The sequence below is a fragment of the Monodelphis domestica genome, chromosome 7 (assembly GCF_027887165.1).
Source record: "Monodelphis domestica isolate mMonDom1 chromosome 7, mMonDom1.pri, whole genome shotgun sequence".
In the NCBI taxonomy this organism is placed as follows: domain Eukaryota; kingdom Metazoa; phylum Chordata; class Mammalia; order Didelphimorphia; family Didelphidae; genus Monodelphis; species Monodelphis domestica.
Window position 1 is genome coordinate 212,177,100 of NC_077233.1, and position 18,565 is coordinate 212,195,664.

Here is an 18,565-nt window from a genome sequence, read left to right on the forward strand (position 1 = left end):
AATATGAAAACTGGAAAACAATGGATCATTTTAAATAACCCTATAAAAATGGAAAGAACCTCCAAATCCCTCAAAATTCAAAGAATTCTATGAAACTATGACGACTGAGGTTGAAAATGTACCTTCTCTTTTTTGCAGTGGTAAAATACAGGGATGCAGATCACTGTTGGACTACTTAATATTAGTTTCATAAAACTTTCAATCTTTTTTATTATAAAAGATACTTCTTTGGGTAGTGGGAAGGGATATATCGGGAAATGATGAAGTTTGGAATAAATTTGATTTTTAAAAAAGGGACTTGCACAAACAAAAACAATGTAACTAAAATCAGAAGGGAAACAACAAACTGGGAAAAAATCTTCATAGAAACCTCTGACAAAGGTTTAATTACTCAAATTAATAAGGAGCTAAATCAATAGTACAAAAAATCAAGCCATTCTCCAATTGATAAATGGGCAAGGGACATGGATAGGCAGTTCTCAGATAAAGAAATCAAAACTATTAATAAGCACATAAAGAAGTGTTCTAAATCTCTTATAATCAGAGAGATGCAAATCAAAACAACTCTGAGGTATCACCTCACACCAAGCAGATTGGCTAACATGATAGCAAAGGAAAGTAATGAATGCTGGAGGGGATGTGGCGAAGTAGGTACATTAATTCATTGCTGGTGGAGTTGTGAACTGATCCAACCATTCTGGAGGGCAATTTGGAACTATGCCCAAAGGGCGATAAAAAGAATGTCTACCCTTTGATCCAGCCATAGCACTGCTGGGTCTGTACCCCAAAGAGATAATGGACCAAAAGACTTGTACAAGAATATTCATAGCTGCGCTCTTTGTGGTGGCCAAAAATTGGAAAACGAGGGGATGCCCATCAATTGGGGAATGGCTGAGCAAATTGTGGTATATGTTGGTGATGGAATACTATTGTGCTAAAAGGTATAATAAAGTGGAGGAGTTCCATGGAGACTGGAACAACCTCCAGGAAGTGATGCAGAGCGAAAGGAGCAGAACCAGGAGAACATTGTACACAGAGACTAATACATTGTGGTATAATCAAACGTAATGGACTTCTCCATTAGTGGCAGTGTAATGTCCCTGAACAATCTGCAGGGATCTAGGAGAAAAAAACACTATTCATAAGCGAGGATAAATTGTGGGAATAGAAACACCAAGGAAAAGCAACTGCCTGAATACAGAGGTTGAGGGGACATGACAGGAGAGACTCTAAATGAACACTAATGCAAATATTATCAACATAGCAATGGGTTCAAATCAAGAAAACATGTAATGCCCAGTGGATTTACGTGTCGGCTATGAGGGGTGGGGGGGGGGGGGGGTGGGGGGGGTGAAGAAAAGGATCTATGTCTTTAATGAATAATGCTTGGAAATGATCAAATAAAATATTTTTAAAAAAATAATGAAGATGAGAAAAATAAGCTAGTAATAGTTCTTCTAAAATAAGTTGTTCAGTTCTCCTGATCCTCAACTTCCTCACTATTTGAATAGGAATATGACATAGGCCAGCTCAGCAAAGGATCATAATAATTATTCATCTCCCAAAGAGTTTCTCAGAATTCACTGGTGAGAAGGTACATTGAGAATATCAGGATTTTTAAAAAGCAAAGTTGCTCCCTCATTCCAAATGTGTATGGTACAGGAGAAGCTTACCAATTCAGACTGAAGGGAGGGGAAGGACAATATGACCTAGTAAAAATTCTGAGTTATAACATATGTTAAAGTATGATGCTTAGCTATTTGAGTAATTCAGGCCAGGCTACCAATTATACTTAGAGAATATGATTTAATGAATCAGTAAGACTGATACAGACTTATCATATCTTTTACTCATATGAAATGGGCATATGCAAAGTGCTTGAGGGGATGTATTTTATTCTTAAATATTTTAAACATGTCCTAGCTCCTATTATTGTTTGGATTATTAATTTCTGTCCTGAAGAAAGGATTTGATTAAGCAAAAATAACCCAGCTAAGCATTCATGTCCAAAAAAAAAAGGGGGGGGGGGACTTAAGAACTGTGGGGTTTTCCTAGCTAGGCTCTACCAGTGGTAAGAGAGCTGAGATTATATAATCATATTTCCATTTAGGGCTCACTGTAAGAATAAACAGCTAAATATATATACTTAGTATAAAGTAGATAAGAGTTCATTCTCATCTTTTTAAGAGCTCAAAGCCTAGGAAATGGTTGAAAGCAGTCTTTTCTACCTGTCTTGATACGACCCAAATTCTAAACTTAGTTCTAGCAATATGCAATAGATGTTAAAAATTACATTTGAAGGACAACATATGATAACCTAACAATTTTTTATCTCCTTTGTAATATTTACATGGAAACATTAGCTATGTGCACAATACTGCCAAAAACGTTAAAATAAAATTATCTGGGCTACAGTAAATTATGACCTACCTTCTCAGAAGCTGTGGCAAGTTTGGTACCACTTGCATCAAAAGCCAAAGCTGCTAGGGGACTATCATGAGCTGGTATCATATTAGCAGCCCTCTGAAAAATGTAAAAAGAAACAAAATATGAATTATTGAGCAAGAATTTATAATGCATCAGTTTAATGCTAAAAATAGATTAGTTGCTGCTAAAATGCTAATTAGTTGATGAAAACAATTTGTATATTAGGACAAAACTGCCTTTTTTGTGGATAAAGTTTTAATAAACATGGCAAAATATTAGACACTAAAAGGCAAAAAATAAAAAGCTGTCTGAGATCTCACAGATCAAAAATTAACAAAAAAGCCCTATACTACAACAACCCAAGAAAATTTACATTTCCAAAAATTTTCCCAGTGCATAAACTTCCTTAAACCAATCCTCTATTTTGAAAAAGATATCCTTACCAAATTAATGGTGTCAAAGACTTGTACTTCTCCAATAGTTGCACTCCCAGGATAAGCCAGGTAACAATTGTCATTGTTTATTGACAGTGCACACAAACCTGTGAAAAATACAGAGGACTAGTGGTGAGAATAGAGGGGAAGGCTTAATATTTTTTTCTCAGCCATTTAAAAGACAAACTTGTAGATAGTGGACATACATAGCACTTGACATTTTAGCAGTTTTACTTCATTTCAAACATTTGCCCACTTGATAATTACACAACTCAGTATGGGTAAATGAATTGATTCAAATTTACCAAAAGTTGAATGCTTAAACAAATTTTTGAGAATAGTTTTAGAGCTTGAATTTGAATAGCTAATCCCATAAAAAGGAAAAGTATTGCATTTTATATATACTTATATATATTTATATTAATAATCATAAAAATGCTAACTTTTAAGATGTTTTTTTCAGTGAGGTTTTATACTACATTTACCATTTGGACAATTCTGATTTTTTAACGAGTTCTTTCCAGTATTTTTTTATCCTCTTTTACCAACCTGTCAATACTCTTTAACATTTTCTTGTATAGCTTGTTTCTTTTCTCAATTTTCTCTCTACTGCTCTTACTCAATTAAAAAAAAAAACAAACAAACCCTTGCCTTCTGTCTTAGTATCAGTTCTGTAAGACAGAGAAGTCTGACAACGGCTAGACAATCAGGGTTTAGTGACTTGTCCAGGGCAGGGTCATAGAGTTAGGAACTGTCTTATTTGAATTTCAAAAATCAATTTTTGCTTTAAAAACTTTCTTTAGCTCTTCCAGGAGTTGGACTGGGTCCAAATGTCTAATCTGCATTTTTCTCTGAGGCTTAGCTTATAGATGCTTTTGAGTCATTATCTTCTCAGTTTGGTTTGAGTTGGCCTATCATTATGTAAGTTTTTATATTGTTTGTAGGAGTTAGGGTCTGCTCAACTCTCTGGAGATTGAAGGTGGGATGTGGAGTATCTAGCCTGAGTTTGTCTTTTCTACAGGACCTTTGCTGCTTTCAAAACTCAGTGGGGGTGGGACAGCTGGGTAGCTCAGTGGACTGAGAGCCAGGTTTAGAGACAGAAGGTCCTGGGCTCAAATCTGGCCTCAGATACTTTCTAGTCACACAGACCCTGGGCAAATCACTAAACCCCCATTGCCTAGCCCTTACCACTCTTCTGCCTTGGAACCAATATATAGTATTGATTCCAAGAAGGAAGGTAAAACGGTTAAAAAAACAACAACAACAACAAAACTCAGTGGTGGCCCAAGAAGTTTTCAGTGTTTCCAGCATGTGAGTCCCCTCACTACTCTCTTGGTCCTTACTCAGGCAGGGTCCCCTGTTCCCCCATGACCACCTCTCTGCCCTGTAACTGGGTACTGGTGACAGTGACCAGATGGCACCTGTTCCTACTCCCAGTGCTAGTATAGGGTCTCCTGGAATCTGTTCAAAATGTTCAAATTCTTTTCCTGTCACTACTGGACCACTGTTGCATGCTGTTACTACAGGCAGGCATTATAACACCACTAGTTTTCATCCCAGTTCTTTGACTGCCAAAAAGAAAATTACCTATGCCTAATTTTCTATACATTTAAGGTGATATTTATATACCACTTTCCAGTTTACAAAGTACTTGCTTTTTACAGATTCCCATTTAATCCTCAGAACAACCCTGTGGGAAAGGTATAAAAGGTTTGAGGTTATAGGCATTTTAAAGATATGCCTGAGAAAGGCAGGATTTGAATCCAGCTCTTCCTGTTTTTGTCTGTTCTATAATCCACTAAACCATTTGTCTCAAAAATTACTTAAATCCAGTGTAGTTAGGAAATCTCCCACCTGCAGTTACCTAAAATAATTGGAAGGTAACTATAGATACAAAATGGAAACCAAATATTTTAAAGAGTGTTTTGAATTTTCCAATAAATAGACTAATACACAAGTATTAGTTTTCTTTTCACAAGTGAATTTACCTGCAGGGTTTGGGGGAGTTTCCCTGATTGTATGCAGTACCTTCATATCACGAATATTGTGTATGTAAAGACATTCTTCTAGGCATACTATCAACCTCTAAAGAATGAAATGAAAAAAAAAAGAAGAAACAAGATTACCATATGAATCTATCCTGAAATGTTAGGATCATTTAAATATGCATGTTTAATGAAAGTAATATATAATAATTACCTCATCTGTATATCAGAGTAGTTAGATTTCTCTAATAACAGCAGTATTTATTCTACCAGCCAGCTGTGCAATTATCCTTCCCTAACACTCAACCCCATACCATGAACAGAAAGCTTTTAGGGATCCTTAGGGAGAGCCCTTTCACTGACAATGCACTTATTCATTAAGCAAATAAGAGCTGAGTAGGGAAGTCTCATAAAACCAAATAAAAAAAAAAGATTAAGGTTCTCCTATGTGCAAAAGACAGGAAGGAATGAGCTAAAGTTCCTGCTCTCTAGAAACATAGGAACTGGCTGGGGAGTAAATTTACAAAATGCTAAACTAAATAATGATTCAAAACAAGAGGGGAAGGGAAGTCACAAGAATATAAAATTATGTGATGAGCTGACAGGAAGGTAGAGAACTACAAGGCATATTTAGGAGATAATGAAGAGAATTCATGAAGGCCTTTGAATAAAGGAGTTTGAGCTACATTCTGTGAGAAATGAGAAGTCATTGAAAGAGTTGACAAAAACATAAGATCTGGATACATTTATTTAACTCCCTATTTTTCAAAGGCTGTTAACTCACCTGTCTATTCAATTTGACTGCCAATATGGTATTGGAATAGCTATAATTACATATTTCAGTCCCCTTCTTAAAGTGGCAGACTTTTAGCTTTCGTGGAGCTTTGAGGCTAACAATGGCCACCAGGCTACTTGAAAATAATCTTTCCACAATACACACATCTTCTGTATCAGCTGAAATATAAATTCAAAAAGTGAGAAAAATCCATCTTAGTGTACATTCTGACAACTCAGATATATCTCAATCCTCAAGTAAGATGTTATTCAGATAGAGCAACTTTTAGAATCTACCTAGGGCAAAAAGACCACCTAAAAGCAGACTTAATACCTGTAAAGAATACAAATTTAAGAGGGTCTACTGTAGAAGAATATTACTACTTGAGCATATTTATTTATATTTACATATATACACATATGTAAATAAAATATATGTGAATATGTACATATATGTATGAATGCCACTGCAATAAAATTTTCCTAACTTGTTCATTTTAGTTCTCAAAAAGATAGTTATACAAACCCAGATTGTACATAGAAGATAAAATCAGGAATAATCATTTGCTCAACAGAAAATTCCTTTGACTGGGAAGTATCTCTGCTAAATCTAATATAACTCAACCTAGGAATATTTAACATTTTCTAGGGATTACATCTATATAATAAAAGCATATAAATTAAGATGCCATGGCATTATTTTACCATTTGATTTTTAAAAATCTCCACAACTAATCATATGTCCCAAGATCAAGGTGCTTAAGTGACCTAAAGAGTCACCTCTGATCAAAACTCTGATAAAAAAAAAAAATCAGTCAACAGTCAAAACCAAAAGAAAACAAATTGATCTTGCATTAAGGGATAAAAAAGTTAAGTATACATTTATTCTAGATATATTACAGTATATTTTCTGAATTTTTTTTGACAGCTAATACCCTGGACTACAGACAAATAATCATTTCAAAATTTGAGTGAACATTCAATTTAACACCCAACCTATCAATATGTTTAAAGGGCATCTTCTACCAACTGAGATTATTTTTACTCTGCTATAAAGTGACCACAACCAATATAAAACTATGTCTTGGTGGTTCATTAAATCACTCTTCCTACATCTACACTTAAAATAAGACTTAACCAATGTATAGTCTACAATAAAATTTTAATTTAAAAACTAAAACACCAGTAAATTTCTTTTAAATTAGCTGTATATGTCTGTATTTCTGTCTTTAATAGTGCTCTTTCTGAAATATCCTAACAATTTAAGGGAAGAATGAAATTCAATTCCTATTAAGAGAAAAAGGGAAAGAATGATTATATATAAAGTTGTTATATATATATGTATATATATATAAAGAGTTATGTATATATATAAAGAGTTATGTGTATATATATAAAGAGTTATGTGTATATATATATAAAGAGTTATGTGTGTATATATATATATATATATATAAAGAGTTCGACTCATTCTTTCTACAATGCCAACAGTAATTGATGAGAGATCTGATTTTCTGAGTCTGAATTAAATCCTAAAACAGAAAAAAACTTATGTTTTGTTTTCAGTTTCTTTATAGAAAAGAGGCTGTGGAACAATAATGATACCACTTTTAGAAGTTAATACAAATTCCTAAAGGGCACAAAAAAAGAATCTGGATAGTGTTCTTAATGTTAAAAAAAAAAAGCAAAGCATTCAATAAGTAAAGCTATAATAAATATATAGTAAAGCCATATTTGCACTTATTCTTTCAGAGTTAAATAGTCACCTTTATTCTACTTTGCTGCTCAGTCTGTAAAACATGTAAAACATTCTTTGGCTACCAGTCAAATTTTTGCTTTATCAGAAAAATCTGAGTAGGGAAAGAGGGAAGAGCCCAGATGGCAACAATATACTAATAACTAAATCATTAAATTAGTTAATTTGCTAATCTAGTGTTTTAAGAAATAAATCTAAAGTTTCTCAGATCATTCTATCAAGTTTCATTCTCACAATGGCAATGTTACAACAGCATGGTTCAGATAAAATTAATGTGCATTTCACCTTTTTAATCCACCAGAATTATTCATAATTAACAAAGAAAACAATTCTCTTATATAATGAACTCCTAAAATCTCCCATTCATACCCATATAAAAAACAGAATTCTTAAAAGAAATAGCCTTATTTGGAGGAATAAAATGGATAACACTAGTAAACAGTTAGGAGACATACCAGTAGGGATGAAAAAATTTTAATTTCTCCAAGCTCACACAGTGAGTTGAGAATAAGGATCCAAAATTAACTTCTGTTAATATTTCATCCATCATGAAGCTTCTAACTTAATTCTTACAAAGAAGCACCTCATCAAAGTTGATACTATTTAAAATAAGACCAATACCAAGATAGTATACATCATTAACACAAGAAAATTAGGGATTCACTCACAATGTCATAGGAGTCTTTATAACAAATGAGTTTAAATGAAATGCAAAAAGGAGAAAAGAAAATACTTACTACATTCATAAATCTGTTCCAGCTTATCCACAGAGGAAAGGGAGAAGAATTTATAACCAGATTTACTCCCAACAGCTAAGGATCTGAAAAAGAAATTATTGGGAATAGTCAAGCCATGGTTTAAAATTCATTGTACATAGTTTCTTGGTATTTTAGTGTAGAGAACTTTTCTATATATCTTAAGAAAACGGTATGGACACTTAAAGGTTAATTGATTTGCCTGAGGTCATGTGTCAGATGTGCAATATGACTGCTAGCTCACTCTATTCACTATCATGCCATTTTACAGATGATAAAATGCAAAATTATATCCCAGTTTGAATAATATGTTTGCCCATTAGAGATGCAAAATAAGAAATCAAGACTGATTTTGAGGTCAATTGCCTGACTTCATTTGTTACAGTACTACAGTTAACAAAACTGATCTAAGCTAAAAATGCTTTAATTATGATTGTATTATGGTCAACAAGATTTTTACCTGTACCTATAAGGACAAATCTAAGGTACAGAGAAAAGTATCAGTGAAATCTTACTGGAACAAAGAAAATAAAACAGAAATATAATAAATAATAAAAAAGAAAACACAACAAAAATGGGGAAAAAACAAAATAAAAACAAATAAAGCAGCAATATAAAAATCAGTTATTATAAATCATTTTACGCATCATTTAGGTCATATAAACAGAAAATGAAGCGCAGGACCGGAAATGGCAAAGCCAGATTCAAGGATAAGTTTCCCCATTGGTAAAAATGAAGATAATTCTCATGGTAACCTTACAATGCTATTATATATATTAAGATTACGTGTTAATTTTATAACTACAAAATTCTATATTAAATGTGAATCATGAAGCTAATCTAGAAGAATACTTGACATTATATTTTTATTTACATATGAAGTAAACAAAAAATTGCAACTCAACTACAAATACCTATTTGACACTGGTTAAAAATTAGAAAAAGTTAGGGGCATCTGGGTGACTCAGTGGATTGAGAGCCAGGCCTACAGACAGGAGATCCTAGGTTCAAATCTTGCCTCACTCACACTTCCTAGCTGTGTGACCCTGGGCAAGTCACTTGGCTCCATATACTGCTTAGCCCTTACCACTCTTCTGCCTTAGAACCAATACATAGTATTGATTCTAAGATGGAAGGCAAGGGTTTCTTAAAATAAATTTAATTTTTGAAAATTAGAAAAGTTAATTAGGGGAATGAACTTGAGACACCCAACATATATAGAAGCAAGCATAATGTTTGATAACTAACTACAAAGACCCCAATTCTTGGGCAAGACTCAATATGCAACAAAAACTCCTAGGAAGCTTGACAACAAATTGGCATATTGGGTTCAGACCAACATCTCACAGTAAATCAAGATTAAGTTACAAAAGGATACCTGAATTATAAAAGGTCATATCATCAACAAAAAGAGTAAATGAGGAAATGTCTATTATATCTAGGGGTGGGGATGAGATTATGACCAATCACGGGATAGGGTCAAAAGACAAAAGGGACAATTTTGATTATGTAAAATTAAAGTTTTGGGGCATATAAAATTGATGCAATGAAATCTAGAAGGAAAACATTTTAAATGGGAAAAATTTCTGCAGAAAATTTCTGATGGTCTGATATCTGATAAATTGGGAAATTGTTCCAACAGGAGTCACTCAATAGATAAATGGTCAAAGGATATAAATGAGGAATTCTCAAAAGAAATATGATCTACGTGGAGAAATAAAGAAAAAATGTTTCAAATCACTATTAGGAAAATGCAAATTAAGCAACTATGAAATTCTACTTCAAATCAGATTGTCACTATTGGTAAAAAAAAAAAAGGAAACATGTTGGAAAGACTACAGAAAAAAAGGCCCAACACACTTAAAGAGCTTTGAATTGGTCCAGGCATTCTAGAAAACAATTTGGAACTATACTCCCCAAGTTACTAACCTGTAAATTTCCTTTGACCCATTAGTCCTACTACTAGGCTTCTACTACAAGAAAAATCCACATGTATACAAAAATATTTATGGAAGCTTTTTCATATTGTCAAAGAACTAGAAACTAAGGGAGTGGGGAATGGAGGGGGAACTACATACACTCTAAGAAATGATAAAAGGGAAGGCTTATGATAAATCAGGAAAGACTTTCATGAACTGATGAAGAACAAAGGGAGCAGAATCCAGAACAAAAATCCATACAGTAACAAATATTGTAAAGAAAACTTCCATTTAAGAACTCTGATCAATACAGTGATCAAGAAGGATTTCACAGGACCAATGATGAAACATACACAGAGGTAATAACTCAGGACAGGGCCAAATTTGTTTTGCTAGGCCATTCATATTTTATAGTTTTGTTTTCCTCTCAATGAGGGTGACAGGGATGGGGATTGTGGTGGTGACAGGGTTAACAAAAAAAAGTAAAAGAGGATCATTAAAACAGAACAAGAGGTCAATAGGAAATGCATTCAAGCAGGATGGTTGTGAATAATATTTTATATATTTATTGTATATTTAAAACAAAAGCAAAATATGTAGATTTGCAGCTTCAAGTGAAATTCTTTATGTTCTACTTGTATATGGAAATACTTCTTTGTTGAGTTTATTTTAGAAAAAGTTAAAATTAAAAATTACTAAAGGAAAAGGGAAAACCCTAGATATACCACTGACATCCAAAATTCAAGATGGCCAAAATGGAATTCACTATCTTTCCTCCCAAACTTACCCTTCCTCTAAACTTTCCTATTTCTGTCAAAGACAATCAATTTAGTGATCTTCAGCATCCTTGACTGTTCACCCTTTCTCACCCTCTTTTGGAATCTGTTCCCAAAATCTTTATTATCTACTTTGTGAACTACTTTAATTCAGGGCCTAATCAACTCCATATTAATCAGAAGTCTATTTGGCTAGAGCCTTTTCAGGCCATTCTACAAAGTTTCTTAAGTTTATATCTGATCTTTGCCCCAATGTATCTTCCCATACTCTCACTCTGATCCAACCAAAATGGTCTGTTCCTCACTACAGCTATCTTTGAATGAATTCCCTTTTCACCCTCAGCATCATAGAATTCTTCCAAGAAGTACTACTTTCTACATGAAGCTTTTCTAATCCAAATTGCCTCCCCTTTCCAAACTAATTTAAGTACTTTGCATCTATTTACACTTATCTTCATAGGTACATGCTGTATATAATTTCATCTGTATGTTAATATATGTTCTTGTCTTCACTCAGAAAGTAAGGTACATATAGAGCCTTATTTTATTTTGATAAAAACAGTGCTATTAACTTTTAACAGTAAGATGGAAGATCACCTGGCCTTATCTGCCTTGCCACTGAGACTTAAGGACTGCTGGGTTTTATATACATACTCTGCTATACTCTCCAACTTGATACATAAAATCTCTCTCAGACACCTGACCCCCAGGTCTTAACTACCATTGGTACAATAGTTCTTTGGAATAGGGCCTCTCCCAATTAGAGTTTTTTGAGCTTAAGAATTCTCTTGCTCTTAACAACTGCTTTTTCATTCATGTGATCTATTTCAAACAAGAGGGATGAAAAGGGCAAGACAGTTAACTATCTAAAACTCAAGCAAACTGAACAAATCACCAAAAAAAACATCATTTAGGCCTGATAAGATATATAAAGAAATAGCAGAAAAGTTGCACTATAATAAAAGACAGGATGAAATAGCAAAGCTATAAAAAATGAAGTCTTGTTATTAATCTTTCAGAAATCTTTCTTAAAAGTAAAATGGGTTTCAAACTATTTTCTTAAATGAAAATCAGATTGTGAATTTGGTTGCAGGGGCCTCTAGAATAGATCTATTTTTTTTGTTCTAAAAGTGCTTTTTTAGACTTGTTCCTTTAATATAAAGTAATAAAAAATTTAAAACTTGAAGTCTTTATTCAGCTACATTAGGTTATCTCTTTATACAGTTTAATCTTATGAAATTTAATATTAATAAAAGTTATACCATAACTTTACACTCTTCACTCTCTGATAAGAATCATAGAATAAAAAGTTATTAAAAACTTTTTAAGGTCCCTATAGAAGGCAAGTGTTCTTAATCTTTTATCTGTCATGGATACCTTTGGCAGTATGGTGAACCCTTCTCAGAATGTTTCTTAACTGGAGGGGGCAGCTGGGTAGCTCAGTGGATTGAGAGCTAGGCCTAGAGATGGGAGGTCTGAGGTTCAAATCTGGCCTCAGACATGCCCCAGCTGTGTAACCCTGGGCAAGTCACTTAACCCCCCAACTACCTTATGCAGTATTGATTCCAAGATGGAAGGTTTAAGGGTTTAAAAAAATTTTTTTAAATAAAATGCTCAAAAGCAACATGAATAACTTTACTGAGTCCCAACAAGGTAAAAAAAGTTGGTGATTATGCAAATTTTTTCAATTCTAAGGTAAGGTCTCTGAAGATAATGCTGCTTCTCATTTCACTCAAATATTAATGACTTCAAATATAAATTTTACCAGTGGAAAACTCAGAATTCCCCATCATTACGAATAATGGAATTAACCTGTAACAGATTCTGCCCAAATTATTTTTTTGTTGTACTGAAATTTATTTGTATTGAAGAACACCAGTTCAAATAATAGGTCATGAAATGTCCTCAAAATTCTTTTAAATTTTGTTGCAAAAATATTTGTTAGAAGCCTTGGCCTATAGTGATATATCTTTCAAACATTGTTTGTAAATCATGGACTTCATGGACTATTCAATACAGTAAAGAAATGTAAATCATGGACTATTCAATACAGTAAAGAAATAATAGTATTAATAGAAGAAACATTGCACTATAAATCAGAGGACACTGGTTATAAATCAGAGGACAGTGTAGGTAGGTGCTGGAGGTGGGGTGGATCTTTGTTGAGGAGGCAACTAGATGGCTCAGTGGATAGAGCCAGACCTAGAGATGAAAGATCTTGAGTTCAAATCTTCCTCTGTGACCTTGGGCAAGTCACTTAGTCCCTATCACCTGGCCCTTACCTCTCTTCTGCCTTGGAACTGATATTTAGAATCAGAAGATAAGAGATTTTTTAAAAAATACTTGAAGGAACAATGAACTGAAGGAATTCCATGTGAACTAGAAGGACCTCTAAGAATTGATGTAGAGTGAAAGGGGCAGAACCAAGAGATCATTGTACACAGAGACTAATACACTGTGGTTCAATCAATGTAGTGGACTTCTCTACTAGCAGCAAGGCAATGATGCAGGATCATTCTGAGGGACTTATGAGAAAACCCAATCCACATTGAGAGGAAGAACTAAGGGAATAGAAACAGAAGAAAAACTGCTTGATCACATGGGTTGATGGAGATATGATTGTGGATGTAGACTCTAAATGATCACCCTACTGCAAATGTCAATAATATAGAAATAGGTCTTATCATTGACACATGTAAAACCCAGGAGTATTGCTTGTTGGCTATGGTGGGGAGAGGGGAAGGAAAGAACTTGAATCTTGAACTATGGAAAAATATTCTAAAATTAAAGTTTTTCATATTAAAGTAAATAAAATAAAAATACTTGTTAATTAGTTGATTAATAGTTTTGATTTTATCAATAACAAATTGAAGACCTTGCCCAAAAATTTTACTTTTCTGAGCCTCTAATTCCTCATTTGTCTTTATTTTTAATTCTTATCTTCTGTTTTAGGATTGAAACTAAGTACCTATTCAAAGGCATATGGGGTGGGGGTTAAGTAAACCCAGAGTCACACACTTTAGTAAGCTAGTAAGAGGTCAAATTTGAACTCAGGACTTTCCTTGTCTTCAGGCCTGGCATGATAATCACTGAGCCACCTAGCTGACCCAGTTCCTTAATTTCTTAAATGGAGCTTAGAATGAGTGATCTCCAAAGCCAAATATATGATTGTCTAATGTAACCAATTATCCTAACCTAATTTTGCAGCTATTCAGAGCAGTATGCTCCTTCTAGATTCAAGTCTAACTGAAATAAGCATTTCTAGTTTGCTACTGTATTGATTATATTTAGTGAGACAAACTCAATCAATTACTCTGGATAGAGCCAAATGACACACTCCACAACCACCCTTACATCATTTCCTCTTACTCACTTCAAGATGGCCCTCCTCCCTCTTAGTCCAGTAAGTCATCCTTTCTTCAGCAATCTAATCTCATGTCTTCATAGATTCTCAGAACCAACTTCTGAAGAATCTTCATAACAGCCATCCTTTCTTTTCCCAACTCTAAGAGCTTGTCTCCTATTCCTTCCCAAGACATCTCTGAATAAAAAGGCTCAAGAGACTTAATGAAAACCAAAATAATGTCTGGATTCTTTTATTATACACTTACAGTTTTTCCTCCAGTCCAATACTCAATATACTAAGGTAATTATTAATTTCCTTCTTGCATATCTGGCTATTTCCGTGATACATGCAACAAGAACACTTAAGAAAAGACACTATTGACTTCTACAAAATGACTGCCACCTGCAGTAGGAAAAGTGGAGAAAAGAATCCCAAGCCTATTGATTTTCAGTCCGGAAGACCTAGGTTCAAGTCCCATCTCAGATAAAGTGTGTAACTCTCTGGACAAGTAGGTTAACCTTTCTGGGCTTCAGTTTTCTCATCTGTCTCTAAGGTCCTTTTCAGCTTGAACTCTATGGCTGATTACAGGATGGTAACCCCAGTGTTAAACTTTTCTTGGTGTGAATTTAAGCTTAGACTGAGGCTGAAGCCCAATTTTCTTAAAAACTTTCTTAAAAACACTTCATACCGAAAGAGATCTCTGGGATAAAACATTTCCCCCTCCCCCCTCCATCCCTAGTCTGGAAAAAAAAACAAAAAACAAAAGAAGAAATTACTAGAGAGAAACTCTAAAAGACTTTGATACCCCCCCACCAGGAAGCGATAGTCCCTGAAGCTCTCGTGATTGGCCCTGACCCACCCCACCTCTCTCCCAGCCTCCCAGGGAAGGCCTGGCCTTCACCCCAACCCTCGCTAGGAGATTTGGGGGGAGGGAGGCGGGGGGTGGAAAAAATCACTTCCCCTAAGGCCTGAAAAGAAAAAGAATTGCGCCCACACGAGTCGGATTCTTGAGGGATTCCCCCCTCTCCCCCCAACCCCGGTCTCACCACCTCTCAAGGGCCCTTCCTTACGTGTTGTCCTGGTTGAAGTTGGCGAAGAGCAGCTGGCTGGAGCCGGCCTCCCCGCTCTGACTGGCCAGGTTCATGGCTGAGAGGGGGGGCCTGGGCTCGGGCGCTCTACCTCCCGGGACGGGAGAGACGAAGGAGTCAGGGTCGGCTCCAGGCCCCTCTCTCCGCCGCCGTCGTTGTCGTCTCCTCCGTAGTGGGTCCTCCAGCTGCTGCGGTTGTGGTTGCTAATGTTCCTGCTGTCGCTGCCGCTGCCGCCGCTCGCTGCTCCAACTTCAGCCGTCGCCTCATCCCTTCCCGTCTCTTGTTTACGCTCCAGGTCCTAAACTTCGCAGGGCGCTTGCGCCGCTCCGCCCCCACGGCAGCATACGACTGAGGTCGCGCACAGGCGCAATAACCCCGACACTCGTGCTGTGCAGAGGCTCACGGTGGCCGGGAGGGACGCTGGTTCGGCATGAGTGCGCACGCGCACCCCGTGAAGCGCTGTCTAGAGGCCCATTTCGAGGAATGCCGCCTCGGAACCCGGGAAACTGCGCGTGCGTGGTCTCCCTGGAGCATGCGCATTGAGATTTTGAGACTACAACTCGTCTTTCTATCCCTGTGTGGGAACTCTACTTTTTAAGAATTTTTTTTTAAAGCCTTTATCTTATCTCCTATAATCAATACTGAGTGGTAAGGGCTGAGAAATTGGGGGTGTGACTCACACAGTCACACAGCTAGGAAGCGCCCCTATTGGGAACTCTATGCTGAGTCCCCTGGTGCACACCAGACTAATAGAGGACCCTTTGCCTGATTGCACTGTTGATTGGTCTTCCGTGGTGGTGGGCGACAACCGGGACCCTAACAATGTCAAATTTGAACCCAGGATCTAGCTCTTAGTCCACTGAACTGCCTTTGGAGAACAGGAATTCTGAATTCTTTTGTGTGCCACCTAGCAACTTGATGAAGCCCAGCCCAGAATAATATGATGACCTAGGGACAGCCAGGTAGCACAATGGATAAAATACCAGGCCTAGAGACCAGGGAGGGCCTAGGTTCAAATGTGACCCCAGAAGAGTGCCAGTTGTGTGACCACAGGCAAATCACTAAATGTTGATTGCCTGGGCCTTACCTCAGAGAATCCATACTAAGACAAAGGGCAAAGGTTTAAAATAATAGTAATATGGCCTACAGTCAAAATTGAATAAAATGCTGAATTTCAATTAGATGTTAATGAAAATAAAGATGTACATTTTCCACCAGATTAAGAACCTCTGAGTTATAGGTTTGTACTCGGAGGCCTTTTATTGCTAAGGCATGAGCATTCTGAGTTTACAGCATTTAACTTGACCTTGCGGATGTTGATGGTTCACTAATTCATCCCACAAATCGGGAATCTGATGTGAGCATAGTTTCCTATAAGCACAGACAGCTGAGGATAAAAAAAAATCAACAAGGAACAAAAAGCATTCATTATGTGCTGCTGATAGAAGATGAACTGGGGGAAAAAAATCCCCCTTGCTGCACTTTTCTAATGAGGAGTCCCTTAAGCTTCCTGAACAGTATTCACCTTTCCAAGGGGACCTGGATTTAAAGAAGTTAAAACCAAGGCTAAAATTAATGTATTTATTTTTTGGCTACTTAGAAGATAAGGGGAGCTATACCTAATCTTCTCATTTACTTCTCTTTGGCTTTATAATGCTAATATTCTTATCCTTCCTTCCCTCTAGTACCCCCAAAACAAATCAATAAACAATTGTTTTGCTTTAAAGCCCTTACCTTCTATCTTAGCTTGGTTCCAAGGCAGAAGAGCAGTAAAAGCTAGACAATTGGAGTTAAGTGACTTAAGATCACACAGCTAGGAAGAGCCTAAGGTCTTATTTGAATCCAAGACGTCCAATCTCAGAAATTTGGCTATCTATTCACCAGGTCAACTAACTGCCCCTTAGCAACTGTTGAGTGCTTACTGCATACCAATTAATGTACTAGACTCTTGAATAAACAGGGAAGCAGTTCTCTGGCCTTGAAGAGTTTATAATCTAGAAGCAGTGAGAAGAAAACAAACGCATCAATCATCAAGCACTTGCTAGAGGCAAGAAACCAAAGTACAAAGAATCCCTACTCACCAGGGACTTAGTCAACAAGATGGGTATGCAAAGGTAAAACAAAACAAAAAGGCATCCACACACCAAGTCCCTGCCCTCAATCAGCTTACATTCTAAAGGAAGAGGTGACCAGCAACTAAGTACCAAGATATATAATGTGTAAATAGAAGAAGGAAGACACTGGAGTTGGGGAGAAGGGGTAGAGACTGCAGGGACCTTTTAAAGATGGTAAGATTTAGCTCCTTGAATTTTTTTGAGATTTTTAAAAAGATGTTGAGTCTTGAAGGAAGTCAGGGAAGCTAGGACATGAAGGTGAGGATGAAGAACATTCCAAGCATGGAGGAGGCAAAGTGAAAAGATTAAGTGTCTTGTGCAAGGAAGAGCCAGAGAGTAAAATATAACAATACTGGAAAGGCATAAAGCAGCCAGGTTATGGAGGACTTTAAAAGCCATTTGAGGGGCTTAATTGAGGTGGCTCAGTGGATAGAGAACCAGGCCAATAAACCAGAGGTCCTGGGTTCAAATGTGGCCTCAGACACTTCCTACCTGTCACTTAAATTCAATTCTCTAGCTCTTACCACTCTTCTGCCTTAGAACCAATACTTGGTATCAGATCTAAGAAAGTAAGGGTTTTTGTTTTTTTTTTTTAAACCTTACCCTCTGTCTTGAAGTCAATACTGTGTATTGGCTCCAAGAAGAGTGATAAGGGCTAGGCAATGGGGGTCAAGTGACTTGCCCAGGTTCACACAACTGGGAAGTATCTGAGGTCAGATTTGAACCTTGGACCTCCCATCTCTAGGGCTAGCTCTCAATCCACTGAGCTACCCAGCTGCCCCCAAGGGTTTTTTAAAAAGTCATTTAATCATGAAGTATGTAGGGAGCCACTGGAGTTTATTGAGTAGGGAGGCAATGTGGTGAGACCTGTACCTGTTTAGGAACATCACTTTGGTAGCTGCTCAGTAGAGGTGGACTGGAATGAAGAAGGAGTATGCTTTTAACTTTAACTCTCTTTGGGAAAAGCAAAGTATTCATGATGCATTTTTAAGTTTAATTTGCATTATTAGTAATTCTCTCCATCACTTTCTTAAGCTGAGATGATCAACAGAACAATAAATCAGGCCCTGATTTGTGCCTTTGCTGATTTCCCAGGTATAAATGATCACACTAGAAATTTAAAAACCAGCTCTTCAGAACAGGTTAGAGCTGGATCCAGCTACGCTTAGTGAAAAGAGATTTGAGGTAGGG

The 18,565-nt window shown here is 36.3% G+C and overlaps 1 protein-coding gene across 2 annotated transcripts in view; it reads right to left on the minus strand.

The window, feature by feature from the left end:
• WIPI2 (WD repeat domain, phosphoinositide interacting 2) overlaps positions 1 to 15,636 on the minus strand; it is a 34,646-nt gene extending 19,010 nt beyond the window's left edge. The window contains exons 1-6 of one of the 2 annotated variants that reach the window (XM_001363280.4): positions 15,243 to 15,636; positions 8,114 to 8,196; positions 5,631 to 5,800; positions 4,850 to 4,946; positions 2,871 to 2,968; positions 2,431 to 2,523 (exon numbers count right to left, since the gene is read on the minus strand). In XM_001363280.4, the coding sequence (XP_001363317.1) occupies positions 2,431 to 2,523; positions 2,871 to 2,968; positions 4,850 to 4,946; positions 5,631 to 5,800; positions 8,114 to 8,196; positions 15,243 to 15,316 (615 nt within the window). In that variant the 5' untranslated portion in view covers positions 15,317 to 15,636. The remainder of the gene's footprint in view (positions 1 to 2,430; positions 2,524 to 2,870; positions 2,969 to 4,849; positions 4,947 to 5,630; positions 5,801 to 8,113; positions 8,197 to 15,242) is intronic. The other variant, XM_001363114.4, reaches the window with a different exon arrangement.
• Between the last annotated feature and the right edge of the window lie 2,929 nt (positions 15,637 to 18,565).